The sequence below is a fragment of the Chelmon rostratus genome, chromosome 2 (genome assembly GCF_017976325.1).
Source record: "Chelmon rostratus isolate fCheRos1 chromosome 2, fCheRos1.pri, whole genome shotgun sequence".
NCBI classification, from domain to species: Eukaryota; Metazoa; Chordata; class Actinopteri; order Chaetodontiformes; family Chaetodontidae; genus Chelmon; species Chelmon rostratus.
This window is the reverse complement of record NC_055659.1, coordinates 4,780,814-4,800,250: the sequence shown is the minus strand read 5'-3', so window position 1 is coordinate 4,800,250 and position 19,437 is coordinate 4,780,814. Positions and strand designations below refer to the sequence as shown.

Here is a 19,437-nt window from a genome sequence, read left to right as displayed (position 1 = left end):
TTCATATGCGTCCATAATTATCTCCTGCTCCAACGGGGACAAGTAAGCTGCACGAGATGCCATGGTGAATCAGTGAATCTGTGATTGATTGCGGGCCCTATTTGAGGAGCAGTGTGCTGCGACTTATCCAGGATTGGTTTCACCTGGCTTGATAAATCCGTGTCTACTTATCCTGGCCTGGCGTTGTGCAGCCAATTAAGCCTGAACTCTGTTGTTTTGGATTGGTTGAGCCAGGCTCAATAACTTATCCTGGATGTCTAAATCCTACTTTTGTGCAACAGGCCCCAGGTTTTACTCAATGAACCTCGAGTTTCTCTGTGTCTCCGCCCTCTTTCAACCACACAGCGTATTTCACTTCCTCATTCATTCATTCAGTCGGCAGACGAGTTTTTGCATAGTTCTGCCGTCTGTTATTTTAAAAAAAATCATTAAAAATATCAGTCAGTGGAAGTCCATTAGGCACAGTAGGTGGTGACTTTATTTCGCTAACATGGCATGTCCTTTTGTTCATGATCCCGTGGATGAAGGTGCAGCGATACTGCGCAGAGAGTTAAATATTCGCGGGGAGATAGTTACCAGACCACGCATAGATGTTCTTGCTTTTCCAGACAGTTATCTTTTTGAGCGCTACCGTTTCACGGCACAGTCCATCATCTACATACATGATCTAATCCGTCCTTATATTTGCAACGTTACCAGCCGCAGTCGTGCCCTGACATCTCAGCAGATATTGTGTGTTGCGCTGCGTTTTTTTGCAAGTGGGAGTTTTCTTTACAATGTCGGAGACGCAGAGCGCTTGAGCAAAGCGACTGTATGCAGGGCGGTGAGAAAAGTGTGCCTCGCCCTGAAACGCCTTTTACCAATCTTTGTCGTTTTCCCTGGACATAAACCCGTCAAAGTCATCAAGGAGGAGTTCCACAAGATTGCAGGTGAATGATGTAGAGATCCGTTAAATGAATTTTAAATTATATTTGGTTAATGACGTGCTGCAACCTCAGACTGGGATTAGTCATTTTAATTTCTTTTAGGATTTCCCAGTGTGATTGGCTGCATAGATGGCACACATATCCCCATCACAGCTCCTTCACACAATGAGGCAGACTATGTGAATAGGAAGTCCATTCACAGCATAAATGTGCAGGTACATGTGGATTGACTACTGTTTCAAAATGTTAAAGACTGCATCATAGTTAAACATCTGTCATTCTCTGCACTGTCAAGGTCATATGTGATGCCGGATGCATTATTTCCAATGTGGAGGCCAAGTGGCCTGGGTCTGTTCATGACTCAAGGATTTATCGCGAGTCTAACCTGAGCGACAGACTGCAACGTGGTAAGCAGCCTAAAGATTTGCACAGTTTGCACAATTCACTTGTCTCCCTCCTTTAATATACTCTAACTATACATTACAGGAGAGTTTGACGGCCTTCTGCTGGGTGACAGGGGTTACCCATGCCAACCCAGGCTGCTGACCCCTTACCCTGACCCTGAACCAGGCCCCCAACAGAACTTCAATCGGGCTCACTGCAGGACGAGGGCCCGGGTGGAGATGACCATAGGCCTGCTGAAAGCCCGTTTCCAGTGCCTACGTCACCTGAGGGTGACCCCTGCGAGGGCCTGTGATATTATTGTGGCTTGTGTTGTTCTTCATAATATTGCTACTATTAGAGGAGAGCAACAACCTGCCCTACGAATGGACGACCCTGATGACGACCCCTTCCACCTGCCAGCTATGCAGGATGGCAGAGCAGTCAGAGACACCATATGCCATAATCATTTCCGAGATGAAGTCGCCACCACCACCACCACCACAGCAGTCAAATAAATCAATAATACACATTTCATTTGGTCTTCTTTATTTCCTACAAATAAAAGAGCTTGTTTAGTTCATGTTCCAATAGTTAATATCATTAACATAGTTCACCATGCACCCACCTCTAACTTGTGCTCCAGTATTGCAGTTTCTAGATCTGCAATTTTTATCTTGCGGTCCAAGTGTTGCATGTCTTTTTCAGTTTTTTCAATTTTTTTTCAGATTTCTTTTACAGGTAACTGGGAATACATAAGGAGGGCATTAAATGATACAGTTGCACACGAATTCCACAGACTGAACCTCTGGTGTTTACTGAATACTCATCTCACTGTGTCAATCTGTGCATTGGATGTTGAGGGACCTTCCTGCTGCTGCCCAGTCATGCCCTGTTAAAAAGGATGAGAATGTGTTCATACTTCAATGTAGGCTAAATGTCAAACTCTATATTCCAACAGAATGTTAATAAATGTAAATGGGAAGGCAACTATCAGTAACATATGAAGATGTTGCCTCTATAGGCCTTTCTGGATCCCCCTCTGTGAAGGCAGCAGTCTCAAATCGGGGTTCCATTGATGCTGTCTTTTTATAGTTGCGGTGCACGCGCTTAACTCGAGGTGAACCTACTCTGAGTTAATCAAACTAACTCAAATCTGCTGTTGTGGAATCGAAAACTCAGAGTTTCCTATCTCAGAGTTGATCAACTCAGAGTTCAGGGTTACACTCAGAGTTTGTTGAACCTGCTTTGTGAAATGGACCCCAGATGTTGGTTTCAAAACATCTCTGAATAAATGCTTGACATCATTTTTTTTAATGACTTTTCCTAATTTAATGTGGACAACTGGGCAAGCATAAACTTAACATGATGATATGTTGAGAAGACGCTCTGGTGTTCTGTGGGTTCAGTCTGACAGCAGGCTGTTTTAGCTCTATAAAACAAACAATAAATCGTTTATGATTGTTTTGGCTGATATTGAGTAACGTTACCAGACCTGGAGTATGTGCTATAAATCAATTATATATGTCTATGACACAGAATGGTGATATTTTCCATCCTGTGGTGGCGGGGAAACACATAAAAGCTTGCACAGCAGCCTTCTGAGGATGATGATGAGACTGAGGATGAAGATGAGAAGGATGCTGATTATGAGGTCATTGTGTTGTCTCTGAACCACCAGCAGATCCTGGCCCCTCTCAGCCTCTGAGAGTGAAGGCATGTTAGCTTCCAGCAATAAAAAACAGGTTTGTTTGCTCTGTTTTAGGAAACAAATCCCTCTAAATGTTTGAAATTGTGCTTTTTGACGCTGAACATAACACATGTTACTATTTTTTGATGACAGGAACAGCTTTTTTCCAAGTGCTATAAATAACCCAAATCTGTTTAAGAAACAATATGCAGCCACTGAAACACCAGAAACATCTTTCTTTACAGTTTTAGGGTGATGAGAGCTGAGTGAGATTTTATGGTGATTTGCATATTTTTCCATAGTCACATAGAAGTTACTCTGGATGTACAAGAGTAGGTGGGTTTTTTTTTTTTTTTTTAAAGGAGTATTTAGATAGACGACAAACAGGCATTAATTACCTGACACTTAAGCTCTGGTAACAATGTTCAGAATTTTCTGGAGGTTTAAAATTAAAGATGATAAAAGATGTTTGCAAATTTGATAACAGGAGGGTTGAGAGGAATATGAATAAAAATAAATAAAAAGATTGTATTTGTGCACTTGTGTTGGTAACTGTGTGAGGTCTCCAGCGGTTTTTTTGATGTTGCACTTCCATCTTGTGGAGGTTACAGAGACGACTGCTTCAGCTTTGTTTTCTTATTGTATTTGTATTAAAGCAATAGATCTCAACAGTTTTTGCTTTTGTCACCATTCCTCCCATCTCAAACTGGAAATTTAGACATCTTGTCCTAACGTGGCTCCAATGTCACTGAAGGTGGACAAAATTCAAAAAAGTAGTAAAAGTAAAAAAGTAAAGTACCTTACAATGTTTATCAGAGGGTAACATGAGGCTTCACAATTAAAATTAAACAAATGAACAAATGAGTGTCCTGCAAAGTGTTTTCAGTATGAAATTCCCTCATTGTGCCTTGTGACGTCGCCTACAGTTCTGGAACATTTTGGGAATATTTCACCGTTTTCTGCCACATGATTGAACAATGAAAATAAAAAAAAAGAAAATTCAAGTTGCAGCCCCACTTTTTACAAACAGACTACTGCACATCCATTAAGGGGGTTTGCATTTTTTTCAAAATTTAAGTTGAAACAAGTCAAATATTTATTGAAATGTTCAGTTCTTTGAACTAAGAACAAATCCAGAATTTGAACAAAACAAATGAAAAGACATGAGTCCACTGCAAGAGCACGTTGTCATCTGCTCAGTGGTTTAATAAAGTTTTCTCCTTCAAACGCCATTTGAGGTCAGGGGCTGGACGTTTTCAGGTCTGTGTTAAACAACATGAAGGAAAAACCTTAAAAAGCAAACAGAGGCTTTCATCTGTCGCCGTGCATCAAAAAGGTTTCTCTCATAACAAAGATCACATTACTGCTGACCTAGAGTCTGACAGCAACTTCACAATGTAGGTCAAACGTTGTGAAGCAGAAGACACCTCAGTCTCAAAATCACCTTCACGTCTGATTGATTACAAACAAACTGATAGAAGGAAAACACGGCGATTGTAAAAAATAACTGTGACTCTGTTGATATTTTGACTTTTTGTAACATGTTACAAAACAATGCGAAAAAAAGGTTGTGTAAATCCAGGTTGTGTAAGTTTTGTTAGCCAGAATAAGCCCGACTATGTAGTTCCGGTCGGTGGTTGAAAGCTACCTTCAAAATAAGAGCAGAAGACTTGACACGGGACAAAGGGAAATTCAGTAGGCAATGAGACCCATAGACATAGTGTGTGAACTGTATATTATACGTTTATCTCAATCCCAAGTATTTTATACTGTGACAAATATTGGTAAAATTTAGCTAATTCGTTTACATATAGCCATAAACAGTATATTTTTAATGTGAGTAGTCAAAGGTGTCGCTAAAGTGAGCTGCAAAATCCTCCTAAAAATCTCTAATATTTATTCAATTTGCATTTTACATTTCTGAGAAGAGAGATATGAAATTATACACTGGGATAGACATAAATTCCAAAGGTTTATTTCCACCTTTGTCCTTGATCTTAAACAGATATCCTGTACACGATGGAGTCACAGTGACAACATTCTACCAACAATCCAATATGATTAACCCTTAAATATGAAATCATATCCGAAATAATTCATTATCATAAATACAACCACTCAATTTTTTTTAAAGAAATAAGTTATGGAAATATTATACAAGTTATTGTTATTAGAATGATTATCTTTCTCTTCCGTGTTTTTCATAAGCCATAATTTTGCCTTCCTTTTGTAACTGTGGTGGTTCAAGGTACAAAGGCAACCTATTAGAATTAGAGCACAAATAACTATTGCTCTAGTGTGATAAGAACTGGTCCCCCAACCCCTTGTGGTCTTCAGATACTCAGGGGCTCTGATGTTGTTAATATTATGTACGTGTTTTATAGTGCTGGAATAGGCTCTTGTATATGGGTATTATGTACTCCAGTCTTGTAGGTTCTAATACATAAGGACGAGATGTAATGGAAATTGGTCTCAATGGTTTTATTCTGACATTTGTGACCGGGGATGCCATGTAAATACAGTACACAGCACTTTACACGGGCTGCTTTTATTTTGAAGGTTCCGCCCGGAAGGATTCTGAGTGTGACTCGACGCCGGTCCAGGCGGATCTTTTCAGCTCAGTGAGAACTGCAGAGAAGATGGCGGCGCTACGAGTGTTGGTGCTATCGGGGAGCGGTAGGGCTCTCCTCAGCACGCCGAAAACTACCAAGACCCCAATGGTAGGTCGATAGATAAGTATTGTAATTATCCCCCACGGCAGATTTTCTTTATAGCGATAATTTAATAGAAAAGCTTTGCTGTGGGGTGTCCTGGCACCGAGCTAATGTTAGCCTAGTTGCTGTCAGCGGGTTGAGACAAGGTCACTCGTGTTCCCACATATTTAGGGTGTCGCCAACGGCTGTGCCATTAGCTCCTCGGATATTTTGTCACTCCTAAAATGTATAGATCGCCATGAGGTCATTAAATGCTAGAAAACACGCCACAGATATCTAATGCTTGGTAGTTACCGCTATATGTGGCAAGCTAACCGGTTAGCTAAGGTAACTCATGATGCCGTGTCAACCACCCGGCAGTAAACCAGTTCACAAAAAAATCAAGCTTCTTCCTAGGATAACGGTACAGGGATACTGGTCTCCACGCCAAAATATGTGATCGTGGTGTTTGCAATTGTTTCAGGCTTGGCATGAGTTATATTGCGTTCATATTCTGTGTAAGACTCAAACGGCTAAAGTAGCTGGGATAATAAGCTTGCTAACAAGTTAGCATTTCAAGGACTGTAAGGACTTCCGGTGATGAAAACCATCCTTAGCCGCTTATTGCCGTACCCTTCATGTGCTAACTAATTGTCATCTGTGGGTGCGTTCAGGGACTGGTTTGAGCTGTCTATATTCCCAGAAATAGGTTGAGAAATCTTATGAAGCTAGATGTCCTCGTTATCATTTGCAAAGTAACATCAGTTGTGACCTGGGTAGGTTCAGATATAAATAGAAATTGGTCAACATGAGTGCATAGATTCCTGTTTGTCAAAGATGTAAGGTTGTTTTAAATTGTACCAAAAATAGCATGTCCATAGCTAATAGCTAGTGGTATGCCACTCTTGATTTTAATTCTGCAACTAACATTTAGTTTCACTATTGATTAATGTGCTGACTATTGTGCAGATTAATTGATTGTGATCACAGTATATGACATGTGCTTTAACTGCCCGGCCACTACGTACCCCAGCACAGGGCACTTTTTAACGGCATGTCACTTATCTACTGGCAGATATCACTTCCCACCAGCCAAGTCAAGTATGCAAATAGACGCCCCTCTTGAGTGTATTGTGGTTTCAGGCTGGAGATTGAGGTTTGTCTATGTGTTAATGTAGGTACACTGATGCAGCGATGTTGTCATGTGACGCCTGCTGCCTGGTTATAGACGCAGTTGAAGGGCACTTTCATGAGGAACACTGTGCACACTTTACGCAGGGGCATTATGATGAAATGCACGTTGCAAGTAGCATCTATACGGTTAAGTTGTGTCTTTAGCTAAACTTCTAGTTTGACAGCTGCAGGTGTCAAGTGTCAGCAAATATTCTGCTTCAATACATTTTTGTTTGGAGCTTAGCCTTTCAAAAACAAGTGTTTTTTCACTCCTGCTTGCCGCACACAGAGGGAGGCGCGCACCTAAAGAATCTAGTCGTAGTGGTTCATACTTATTTACATTTGGCACAGCCCGACTTGAATAATCTACATTTTTGTAATGGGATGAGTTTAAGTACGTAGCTAACTGGTGTTTTATTGTGTTGTTATTCCTCCGTAGGCCAACATGTCTTTCGCCAGCCTGCCGCGGAACAAGAAGGTTGCCCTGACGACACTAGGCGTCGTCACAGCAGGTGGGGCGGGCCTCGCTCTGATGCTGCACCAGTCCGTTAAAGCCTCTGACCTGGAGCTCCACCCCCCTCACTACCCCTGGAGCCATGCTGGACCTCTGTCCTCCCTAGACCATGCTAGGTGTGATGAATGCACTCACACACATATACGCACACTGCAGTTGTCAAACACAATCGCTGAAAGTTACACTAGTAGTATAAATTCTGCTACTGCAGAGGGTTTTTGAGTAGTTTATCACGCTTCCTACACTCTCCTTCAGTAGGAATTTTTTCATAAAAGTTAACAGCGTTACTGTTTTTTGCAGTAAGTGCAGGAAACACTTTCATTAACCTGACAGGATACATTGAAATAGATGTAGTAATGGTCAAGCAGTACTACCACTACTATAGAGCTGTTTGTCTGTGAGTGTGTCTCCATTTACTTTATCTCATGCATACACTCAATACACAGTCCAGTGATTTCACACAATTCTCTCACAATTCCACTTACCTTCATGTGGCACCATTATACACTACAATATGGAAGGAAAGGCAGGGCAGAAGAAGACTGCTCGCAGGTAAACATCAATGTAAACAATTCTGGATTCAACATGTGTAAAACGACGGCTTTACAAAAACTTTTTGGGGAAGAAAATGCACTCAATGCATTTGTTGCTTCTCAGGGATGCACACAATGTGTTGTGATGACAAAAGCTTAATGGTGCTTTTTTGGTGCTGATTTATGTTTTTATACTTTTTTTTTTTTTTTTTTTAACTTGATTTAAAGTCTGTCATGTTTTAGCACCTTTAGTCCTGCACTTTGTAGAGGATGACCGCATTTTTCACCACAAGAATCTCTCTCTCCCTGCAGCGTTCGCCGTGGTTACCAGGTGTACAAGCAGGTGTGCTCAGCCTGCCACAGTATGGAGTACCTGGCCTTCAGAAATCTGGTGGGAGTGTCACACACAGAGGCTGAGGTCAAGGCCATTGCTGAGGAGGTGAGGTTGTGTTAGAGTGTGTGTTAGAGTGTGTGTGTGTGTGTGTGTGTGTGTGTGTGTGTGTGTGTGTGTGTGTGTGTGTGTGTGTGTGTGTATCTGTATGTGTATCTGTATCTGCTGTTATATTTGTAGGTTTTCGTGGCCACATTTTAAAGGTGTCTCATGTGTTGTGTTCAGGTTGAGATAGTGGATGGTCCTGATGAGAATGGAGAGATGTTCACCAGGCCAGGAAAGCTGTCAGACTACTTCCCAAAGCCCTACCCCAACCCCGAGGCAGCCCGGGTCGCCAACAACGGAGCCCTCCCTCCAGACCTCAGCTACATTGTCAATGCCAGGTACCTCTTGAAAAACAGAAAACATCCAGAGTTATGTCTTAAATCTGCATGTCTTTGGTGTTCACTTCTTGTGTCCCCGCTCCCCTCAGACATGGAGGAGAGGACTACGTGTTCAGCCTGCTGACAGGATACTGCGAACCCCCAGCAGGAGTGACCGTGAGAGAGGGACTCTACTACAACCCGTACTTCCCCGGCCAGGCCATCGGCATGGCCCCACCCATCTACAACGAGGTGCTGGAGTATGATGACGGTGAGTGAAAACACAGTGTCTATCTGTGTTTAGTCTCATATCAGGCTTTTTGATAGACTGCAAACAGTGAACAGTGCAGAAAGGGTGAAAATACTGAAACAGATATTTTGCCTTCAAACTCGTCAAATTATACAGAACAGAGCTGCCAGATGTGTGTGAGATGAACCAAAGTCTGTCTTGGCTAACTGTGGAGGCTAAAGTGAAACCAAGTCTTCTATTATTCATGCAGACCTTCATGTGGAATGGTACGACACACCTCTTGAGGGATAACCTGGGTTTTGTCATGGGTGTATGACGTGTGGTGGTACTGGCAGATGGTTGTACCAAGTCCACAAACAACTTGCTTAATGAGAACTGTTCTTCATAGAGGTTCTTCTGCTGGAAGATGCTCCCAGCCAACATCAGACAGCAAAAACAGATCCTCATTCAGTCACTATCACTATATCACCATGTCACTATGTGACTTTCAGTCCCAGGTAGACTAGTGACCACTTTGTGGAAGCCAATGGGGATCTGAATAAAGAGTGAAATAGTGACATGGTCAGTTGAGCTATCGGCCCCTCTCCTTACCAGACGTTAGCCATGGTGTGCAGTTTGTTTGCTTGCCATCTGAAAAAAGGATGAGGGAGAACAGATTTAGTTGTGTTGCAGCGCACCAGATTCTCGGAGTGTTGAAGTGAGGCTTTGTTACGGTTTGCTGCAGTACTTTAAATTGGCAATACTGTATTGAGTAGGATGCTTAAAGGTTCATGACAGATACCTTCATTTTACCTTCACCTCACTGCCTACACCCACTGTGTCCAGGACAGTGCATAGCAATTCTCTGTAGTGAAAATCATTTTGCTGATGGTTATCATCTGTCTGTTGCCATAGGAACCCCTGCAACCATGAGCCAGGTTGCCAAAGACGTGTGTACCTTCTTGAGGTGGGCTGCGGAGCCGGAGCACGACCAACGCAAACGCATGGGACTGAAGGTACAACACACATGCACTCTCTCTCTCTCACACACGCATGCACACGCATGCATGTTTACTGCAGACTGCAGCACCTGCAGTACAGATTTGACAGAATATAATACAGTCTATAATTATTTGAAGTACGAGATATATTATATCTCAAATATCAAATCAAAAATAAATAAGATTATGAATCTGACCAGATATTTGATGCCACCTTTTGGTACTTGAAAAGGACAAGATGACTGATCCTTTTTTTCAGACTTGTTTCATGTTGTTTTCACACTTAACAACCTCCATCTGGGTCATAAACGTGTAGGAGAGATCACAAAGAGCCCAATCACAACCTGTTCCAGTCCTTACAGTTTCCACATGGTGTCTCCAAAGCTGCATTTGGTGGAGGCACTCCTCCACTTCGGCGTGACCAACAGCGAAGCTGTGATTGAATGTGTAGGTTTTAGAGCCAAGATGATGATGATGACTCATGATTGCACAACTGCAAATCTCACCTTTTTAAAGTTTTTTTGTGGCATTCTTAGATACAAACATCTGAGAAACGGACATGAAACATGGGGAAAAAGACCCGTGTCTGCTTATACAACCAGACACGTTTATAAATTCATTTTTATGGGGTGTTTTTCTGTGTTGAAGAAGGATTTTTTTTCTAAAGTAGTCTGAGCACACAGACATGATGGAACAAGCGGAAACAGGCTATAAACATGGAGCTTTTTGTGGGATTAATCTTAACGTTCTCATCGTCTTTCCAGATGCTGTTGGGCTCGGCCATCCTCGTCCCTCTGCTCTACTACATGAAGAGACACAGGTGGTCCGTGCTGAAGAGCAGGAAGATCGCCTACAGGCCACCCAAGTAACAAACACGCCATTGCCCAAGCTTAAGACCTACTGGAGATGGATGCGTTCAATGACCCCACAACGCTCACATCACGATGATCAGATGGACACAGAGCAACTGACAAACACACATGCCTTTCTAAGAAGGGATAGAGAAATAAGAGTGTGTATAGTGTTTATTACTACAGAAAAATGCCTTTTTTAGTTGTTGGCGTGGTACAACTAATTGTGTGACATTTTCCTACATCTGGAACCTTGTGGTGCAAGTTTGTGTCGGAGAGTTGTGGCGTTCTTGAACGCACCCTCAACAAAGTTTCAGTTTGTTTTATCTGCATTGAATCATCGCTGGTAGCAGATCACGTCTTGACATCTCGTATCAGACATTTTGTCCCAATTGTCAGATCGACTGATCGTCCGTCTTTGTAAGATACACAATAACAACATGAGCGCTGAGAAATGGTTGCCCTCAAAGTTTGTAACATTCTGGGTGTATGTAAATTCATCCCTCCCCTGTCCTCTCCACAAAGCCACTCCGTGGATCAAATGCAGCCTCTGAACCTCTGTTTTACTGTACAAAATAAATTATCTTAATGGAAACGTTTGAGTGTGGTGCTTTATTTTGTTCCAAGCGGCAAGATTACACACACACACATATTAACATGACAAAATCTACATTCTGTCATGGTGAATGAACAAACTTATGAGCTTATACATTTTTTGACCTTCAGGTTGGAACATCACTAATCCTTTGAAAATTGTGGGAAATTAATCAAATGAATTTGTTTCCTGTCTATTTGACGAAACTGGAAGAGAAATACTGTGTTTAAGTCACAAAACAACTTGTTTTTATTGTACATGACATGACATTTCCACCAAGTTTGACACATACAGTCTTCATCCCTGCAACACACGACTTTAACAAATTCACCCAATTGAATTTACAAGATTTAAGCTGCTGCTTTTAACTGGTTTTAAGCCTGGTTATATATATAAGTGGAGACTTATGCATCATCAAATTAAAACAAGCTGCAACACAAACTAGTTCTCATGTAGAGAGTTGTTACTAAATATCACAAAGGGAGTTCACCTGATTCTGGATCTCTGGCGTAAAGTGGCTTTAATGAGACAATTTGAGCAGAGTTTAAGTTTTTTTTCTGTATTGGCGCCCCCACTGTGCCAACAGAGGGTGCTAATGTCTGTCTGGATTTGGCTTTACAGAGACCGTCACTGGTATTATCTTCAGTGAGCGTGTTTTTACAGTGTTTAGGCATGGGAACAGCCTCTCAGTGAAAGTGTGTGTGAAGGTGTGTATGTGTGTGTTAGTATCAGGATCAGAGAATGACAGATTTCCTCTGTTCCAGTCCAGATGAACTCTGATCCTCTCGAGCCTCTTTATAGAGAGAACTGTGGAGGGATCTGATGAGGTGCGTGTGTTGTATGTACCATCAGAATACCCTATTCCCCAAAAATGGCGCAGATGTTTTCCCTTCTTCTGGACAGACTCTGCTGCCACACCCACAAACCAGTCTGTATTGTCTCCAACCTCGACATCCCAGCTGTGAGTCCCTGAGTCAAAGCCCTCAGAGCCCAGGACAATGTTAAAGTGTTCAAACCTCTCTGGGTTTTCAGGAAGTTCTGTCTCTCTCCACGTGTCACACTGGTCAGATCTTCAGACAGGATGAGTTCTGGATGAGCAGAGTTTGGATCCAGAATCACAGGACTGTAGGAGACCATCTCCTTCATCTTGTCCCAGATGTTGAAGGCCAGGTTGCCCAGGTGTTTGGCCTCGTCTATCAGAGCTCCTGAGACCAGCTGTGGATCATCCAGCAGGGGGCGCTGCTGGACTCTTTCCACTGCAGCCTTGTAGTTCTGCAGGAATGAGACGTCTTCAGCTCTCAGCTCCTCCTCTGTGGCTCTGATTGTGTCTGAAAGAGCTGCTATCTCTCTGCTCAGAGCCTCAATCTGCTCCTTCATCATCTGACTCTTCTGCTCCTCTTCCTCCCTCAGAGCAGTGATCCTGGCCTCCTCTTCATCTTGTAGAAACTGATGAAGCTTCTTAAACTGCTCCTTAATCCGCCTCTCTGTGTGTCGAGCCTGGACTTTAATGTGTTCTGCTGTTTGATCACAGTTTCTTTTAACTTGTTCAAAGATCTTCAGTTTCTTCTTTAAGGGCTTCAGGGCTTCGTGGAGCTCCTCTCTGTGATCCTGTGCAGCTTCATCGATTGGCCTGAATTTGTGATCAGTGTGTATTTCTGAGTATAGACAGACGACGCACACTGGCTGCTGATGGTCCAGACAGAAGAGTTTGAGTTTCTCAGCGTGCAGACTGCAGAGAGCCTCAGATCCTGCTGAAGATCTCTGATCTCTCTCCAGTAAGACGGACTCACACAGATTCTTTAATGCCAGGTTACAAGGTGGATCACTCCTTGACGATCTTCTCTTACAAACTGGACACTCCTGTATTTGTTTCTCTGTCCACCATCTCTTCAAACAGTCTTTACAGAAGCTGTGGCTGCATGACAGGACAACAGGGTCTTTGAAGATGTCGTGGCAGACAGGACAGACAAGATCCTCTTCTGATCTGGTCGCCATTCTCTCTGGAGTGAGGCTGAAAATGATCACTTGTGGCTCCACACCGACGCTTACTTTCACTTTGAGTCGTGTTTTCTGTAAAAGTCAAATTCAGTGTGTAGTGCTGGATCAGATTTTAGATGCAATATTTTGGTATTCCCTCTTCTAGATGTCCTCTCAGGGGTTGTTGTTAGTTTGATCTGATGGTGAATCTCGTCCGCTGTGTTTCTGTCAATGTGTTAATGAGGAAGAATGACAAACTCTTCCTGGCATGTCTCAGGTGTGTCAGGTAAGGGGTGGAGCTTTAATTTGGTATTTTCGGTATTCTGCTCCAGCAGTACAATGCATTCCCATGACTTAATGTCAGTGCAACATGCTTCCAGCCACAAGAAATTTCCGGCGCTGTTTGACGATTCACACCCTCACACACCTTTCCAATCACTGTGTCAAGTGTCAAGGGTTGATGGATTGCTGGTTTTGGAAAATTACCGAAATGGTCGGACGCAGCCAACCTGATTCCGACATCGGAAAGGTGTAAGGGGCTCACAAAGTTGCCCAGAAGTCCTCCTCCTCAGCCGTGTCCACCTGGGGGATCCTGAGGAGTTATCAAACCATCAGAAGGAAGACTCAATCCCTGCAGCGTATTCAAGGTCTTCCCCTCGTTCGATGTGCCTAGAAAACCTGCAACGTGAGCATCCAGAGGCATCCTGCTTGCCCAAAACTTCTCAGCTTTCATAACATTGCATTTTTTAGCTTTAGCTGTTGTGGAGCCAGTACAGCAAACCATCTGGATTTTGCTGAGATGTAGGTGGACCGTCTTCGTAGAGAGGGAGTAGCGAGCCGTTACAGTGAAGCGTAGTGGACGTGCTGGCTTGTTCCATGACGGAGGAGTGGTTCTCTTCTCTGAGCTCTGTTCACATGTCTGAGCTCCTCACCCGGAGCCCGGCCACCTAACGACTGAAACTCATGTTGGCCCCTTGTTCCCGCTCTTTTGATCACAACCCAGGACCTCTTAATCATAGCTCCCTGTTCACCACGACGGTCCGGTATAACACCTGCAACGCTGCTGATGCTGCACCAATTCACGTTCCAGCTTGTCCTCAGTCATGAATTAAAAACCCAGAGATGCTTGAACTCTTCAGGTCAGACGGCGGCTCACCTTAATAAACCACATCGTATCCACACAGACTTATTGATTCCACTGCAGGTTGTGCCGCAGTGTCCGGAGAGTATCAATACCAGTGAAACCACATGTTACAGCAGATGTATTAGTCTCTTTTTGTCTTTATTAATGAGTAAATACGTTGGTGGAGGTGCATTGACTCAAAATCTGCTGTGTTTTATGAAAGCTGTTTGGCTTAGTGGAGCCAGACCGCTCTTACCAGTTGGGAACATTATGAAGTTTTTATTAATGCTGAGCTGGCATCACTGCAATCATACTTGTTGTAACGCTCACCATGAAATAATGCTGTCAATGTTTACGTCACCTTTAACACACAGACGGGGTTCAGCGTTACTTTCGACCTATAAAAGAAATGTGAAATGTCAGTTTGTGGTTTTAGGAGTCGCATGCTTGATTTATCTCCTTGCAAACAGTGACCGTGTGGGTCCTCTTCACAGAACAGTGAGGTTGCCAGTTTGCTACCAACCTGCCTGTCAAAAAGACCAAAACCTGACGAGCAGCGCTCCAGCCGGAGATGCTGCAGAGAAGTGCTGGGTGGATGGATGAACTGTTTGTCAAGAACTCATCTCACTGTTCAACTCACCCAAAACCACAAACTGTTGCTTTTACAGTTGTGTTAATGTGCGGGTTGTGTTAATTATTGAGCTTTAAAGGTGTGGTTGGTGTATTTTTGAAGTTTGGACAAAGCTAAGCCTGCCGTGTTCCCTTGTTTCCACTCTTTATGACAAAGTAATCACCTTCTTGCCCTTAACAACAATCTTTTCATGGAACGAAAGGGAAGAAGTCTATTTCCCAAAATGCTCAAATATTCCTTCAGCTTTCATCCAGCAGTCACACTGAGGCAGACTCTCAGCGGCCTTCCTCTCTGCCTGCAGTCATCGCATCCTTACATGCACCCTGCCTTTCACTGACACTTAAATAAACAAGTGTGCTGTTAGTTTAAAGCTGCTTCAGGCCTTCATTAGGAGCTAATCTGGCTCTGAAAAGGTTTTCCTCCCTGCTGCTTCAACCTGCATTCAGACGCTACGAGCTTCATCTGCATCACAACGCACACAGATTAGGCTAATAGCATTAGCGGATCTCACAGGATCATCACTATTGCCATCATTATCATTATTATTATTATTAGATTAAACTCCGTCGCAGACTTGCGGCAGGAGGACGGACGTTTTTCTAACGTGAGAACTAAACTCATTTTCTACTTTGGTAATTCAGATGAAAAGGGTGCAATTATGCTTTGTGTTTGTGTGACACTGGTGACGGTTTTTAAAAAGTAAGACCTAATCTCACACATACACTCATACAGTGCATCGCATGAGGGAAAACTCACACACACACACACACACAAACTATACATGATCACACACAAGCTGAAAAGTTTGCGAATACTCTCTTTTTTCAGAGCTGTAGCATTTGATTGTGAAACTAAGTAAACTAAAAATTTTAATATGTTGTCCCTCATTAACACACACACACACACACACACACACACAGCAGAGATTAGCTGCTGTATGGAACCTCAGGGGATCTCATTCACATGGAAAACCACTTCTCAATTCTAATTGGTGGCCAGTGTAAACCCTCCACTCCCATTTAAACCAGCAGGTAGCAGTTTGTATTCCTGCTGCTTCACACGTACCTTAACTTCACCCTCTCAGTTGATTTTATACCACAGGTCAGCAGCGCAGAACCTTTAATGTCAGCAAGATTTTTAGTGGAAGACAACTGACGCGTGGAATCATTTTTTTTTGTTTTGGTTGTTGTCAGTAGTTTTCTGAGCACATCGGGGGCTTTCTGCTCTCAGGGCTGTTAATTGATCAGTTAGTGATCAATCGTTATGGCGTCCATTCTGGCTCCTGTGACAGAAGACAGCAGGCCGGCGTTTTCCATCGAGCGCATTCTGGGTTTGGACCTGGAGAGACCTGGAAGCTGCCTGAAACTCCATCGACCCTGGGCAGGTGAGTGGCAAATGTTTCCTATTTCAACCCCTTTCTGTTCAAGTGATGAGTTAAAGAGTGACAGACAGTTTCTTATTGATGAATCACTAACTGTCTGAACTGTGTGCATCTTACTGTATATCTACAATAAGATGTATAGAAATGACCAGTTATTTCCTCGTTGTCTTGTATTCATTTATAATATTTAAATGCCATTTAATTCAGTAAATGTCATTTATTGTCCACCATTTAGTTTGATATAAATATATCAGAGACAGCACAATAATATCCTGTGCAGTACTGTTTTTAAAGGTAAAATTGGAGATGTAAAAATCAACTTGACTTCTGATTATATGGCTTCTGAGTTCAGTATTTTTCTAACTATTTTTCCCAATTTCCCCAAATTAGCTGCTGTATTTAGTCTATTTCCTTACATTCATTTTCAGTTTTCCAGTGTTTTCATTTGCCTGAAAATATCTCAGTAGCATTCTGGTTTTAAACAGTAACCACTTCCAGCCCTCCTGTCAACCAGCCTGCTGTCGGCTGTTTAACATTCAGCTCGCATCTCAAAGCAAATATTGTAATTTTATTTAGGAAAAGTTAATCCACTAAACAAACTCTTGCTCATTCAGTTTCTCTAGTTTCTGGTTGATTGATTGATCAGAGTATTGTTTTGTGAAGCTAAACTACATGTCAGTGTTTCATGAAGCACATAAAAGGTAATAAATGAAGAATCATTTTATGTCTTTTTGGAAATATAAATACTAAATATATCACCATTAAGTATACCATCAAGATACCATATCTAAATTTTCTAGGTATAAAATCTCTTGGGTCTAGGATATAATAGCCTCATTTGATTGGAGTGGAAAAGTTCCTCCAGTTGGTTATATGTTGTGAGAATAAACTGATTATTTGTCACATTTTAAACATGAAATGTGTTTAATATGTGAGCCGCTCTTCTTCTGTTACGTTTCCTGTGAATCCAGAGATCGGAGCAGAGAAGGAGAACACAGGAAACAGTGTGTGCTCCAGACAACAACACTGTTATCAACAGCATCATCAGCATCATCATCCTCAGCAGCTGGCGTCTCCCAGGCCAACATCAAACTGGTACATCGGACGCCGACCACGCACTGCCTTCACCAACAGCCAGGTTATCAATCAATCACTCTGTCAAGTAGTCATTCAGGCAAATAGCCTGAGTTCATTTAGTAATAAAGTTGAGGACGTCCAACAAGCTTTGTCTTTAATTTGTGTGTGTGTGTGTGTGTGTGTGTGTGTGCAGGTGAATGTGCTGGAGACAGTGTTTCAGGTGAACTGTTATCCAGGTATCCAGCTGAGGGAGCAGCTGGCGGGGAGACTCGACCTGGACGAGGACCGAATACAGGTTCAGACAGCACACACTGACAATTCAGCTCAAAATCTAATCTGACATGAAGACAGCTGAAGAAGTTACAGATAAGGATTAATACTTTTATCTTGTTCAGCCTCAAATTCATTACAAAGTCTAGACCCAAAGAACCTCATTTTAACCTCCAGAAATCATGAGCGTTGCAAAGAAGGCAGACATATCAGGCTGATGATGTGTGAAATAATGTTCAACACCAGCAGGATGTTCCCGTTCGTAAACAAACCAGCAGGACAAACATTTGCTTTGTCTTTGTGTTCCCGTCTCGTTCGCTCACAGTGCCCAACGACGGCGGTCTGCATCACGGTCTGTCAACATGTGCTGAATTCATCTTAATAAATTATTATTAAGTAGTTTTGATCTAATTAATGGATGTAAAAAGGGCACCGCCATCAATTTTCACTCTCCTCTCCTGTTAAATAAAAATAAAGTATTAAGAATGAAATTAGGCCTAATGTTTGTGTTATCGATACGAAGGGAACACACTGAGATACGTTTAGCTCTTCAAGTCAACGCTGAGCCGTAGTACGGCTGCCTTGTCGGACACATCCAAGCCTATAACATTAGCTCCTGCCAGCTCCACTGGTCCCGTTTAGCACATGCTGACAAGGCCACAACAAAGCAAAGTGGCATTCAAAAGCAAAATGGGCTCACAGGACACGACTACGATACACCCACAAAACAGTTAGACCCCTATAGACCCTTCTCAAAGTGTGGGCTGTTGAGTTGCATTGTGGGTAATGCAGGTGCCAAGTTGTGACAAGGAAGAAGAATATGTGGGATCAAAGAAAACTGTAGTCAATGCTATTCAGCTTAAGTCACATGGTCTCACTTCTCTCTGTCTTTCTCTCGCAGATCTGGTTTCAGAACCGGCGGGCCAAGCTGAGGCGTTCCCTCAGAGAAACTCGTCTGCAGCTGGTTCAGACGGCTGTGGCAGACCTCGGGGTCGGATACGACGTCACAGGTAAACAGGAGGCCGAGCAGGATGCGCGAGGTGACCGGGAGCGCACCCAGCGGCTCGCCCCTCGCCTCCAATTTGAGATGGAGGAAGAGGAGGAGTGATGCTGATGAACTCGTCCTGTTTCCTGTCAGGATTGGCTGCTGACATGTAAATTCACTCATCACTTTCTACTAGCTTCTTCCTTTCCTCCTCCCACAAGTCATAAAAAAACACAATTGTGGAAAACATATGGTGACAAAGGAAAGTCACAGTTTGCTTAAAAGGCCTAGTATCACAGCGATTACTAGCACACCCAACTGTGTGATTATCTGGATTGTTGAGAACAGGTAACACAAAACTAAAATGAGGAGGCATGCTGTGTGCTGCCCTAAAGAGGCCAAACTTTGTTATGACATCTGCTCTGGATCAGTCTATTTAATGCTCTCTAACGCTAAGTTTTTTTTAATATGTGAATATGTTTCTGTTTTCTAAACTGTACAAAGTCTAATTAAAACTAATTAAAGTATTTGAATCTTGCTTCTGTCTGTTATATACACAGCTGTTTACTGTGAGGTCTGTGGCAGTTTTTGATAGCGGAGAGAAAATACGACAAAGATTCACACAAATTTTTAATAGTTTCAGGCAAGCAAGAA

At 42.7% G+C, this 19,437-nt stretch overlaps 3 protein-coding genes and 1 pseudogene across 3 annotated transcripts; 3 read left to right on the top strand and 1 right to left on the bottom strand.

Moving 5' to 3' along the window:
* The first annotated feature begins 450 nt into the window (after nt 1–450).
* On the top strand, nt 451–3,015 carry LOC121612241 (putative nuclease HARBI1). The gene is made up of 5 exons (XM_041944991.1): nt 451–929; nt 1,029–1,141; nt 1,222–1,333; nt 1,413–1,750; nt 2,989–3,015. Exons 1-5 carry the CDS (start codon nt 491–493, stop codon nt 3,013–3,015), a joined length of 1,029 nt encoding a protein of 342 aa, XP_041800925.1. The 5' UTR covers nt 451–490.
* Nucleotides 3,016–5,590: 2,575 nt separating this feature from the next.
* On the top strand, nt 5,591–11,339 carry LOC121617690 (cytochrome c1, heme protein, mitochondrial). Its single transcript, XM_041952894.1, has 7 exons — nt 5,591–5,717; nt 7,303–7,493; nt 8,223–8,349; nt 8,527–8,684; nt 8,774–8,934; nt 9,808–9,908; nt 10,658–11,339. Exons 1-7 carry the CDS (start codon nt 5,637–5,639, stop codon nt 10,760–10,762), a joined length of 924 nt encoding a protein of 307 aa, XP_041808828.1. The 5' UTR covers nt 5,591–5,636; the 3' UTR covers nt 10,763–11,339.
* Nucleotides 11,293–13,559, bottom strand: LOC121617679 (annotated as a pseudogene).
* Nucleotides 13,560–16,333: 2,774 nt separating this feature from the next.
* On the top strand, nt 16,334–18,906 carry LOC121624325 (homeobox expressed in ES cells 1-like). The gene is made up of 4 exons (XM_041961997.1): nt 16,334–16,454; nt 17,423–17,589; nt 17,722–17,823; nt 18,700–18,906. The coding sequence occupies exons 1-4, from the start codon at nt 16,334–16,336 to the stop codon at nt 18,904–18,906; spliced, it is 597 nt and encodes a 198-aa protein (XP_041817931.1).
* The last annotated feature ends 531 nt before the right edge of the window (nt 18,907–19,437 follow it).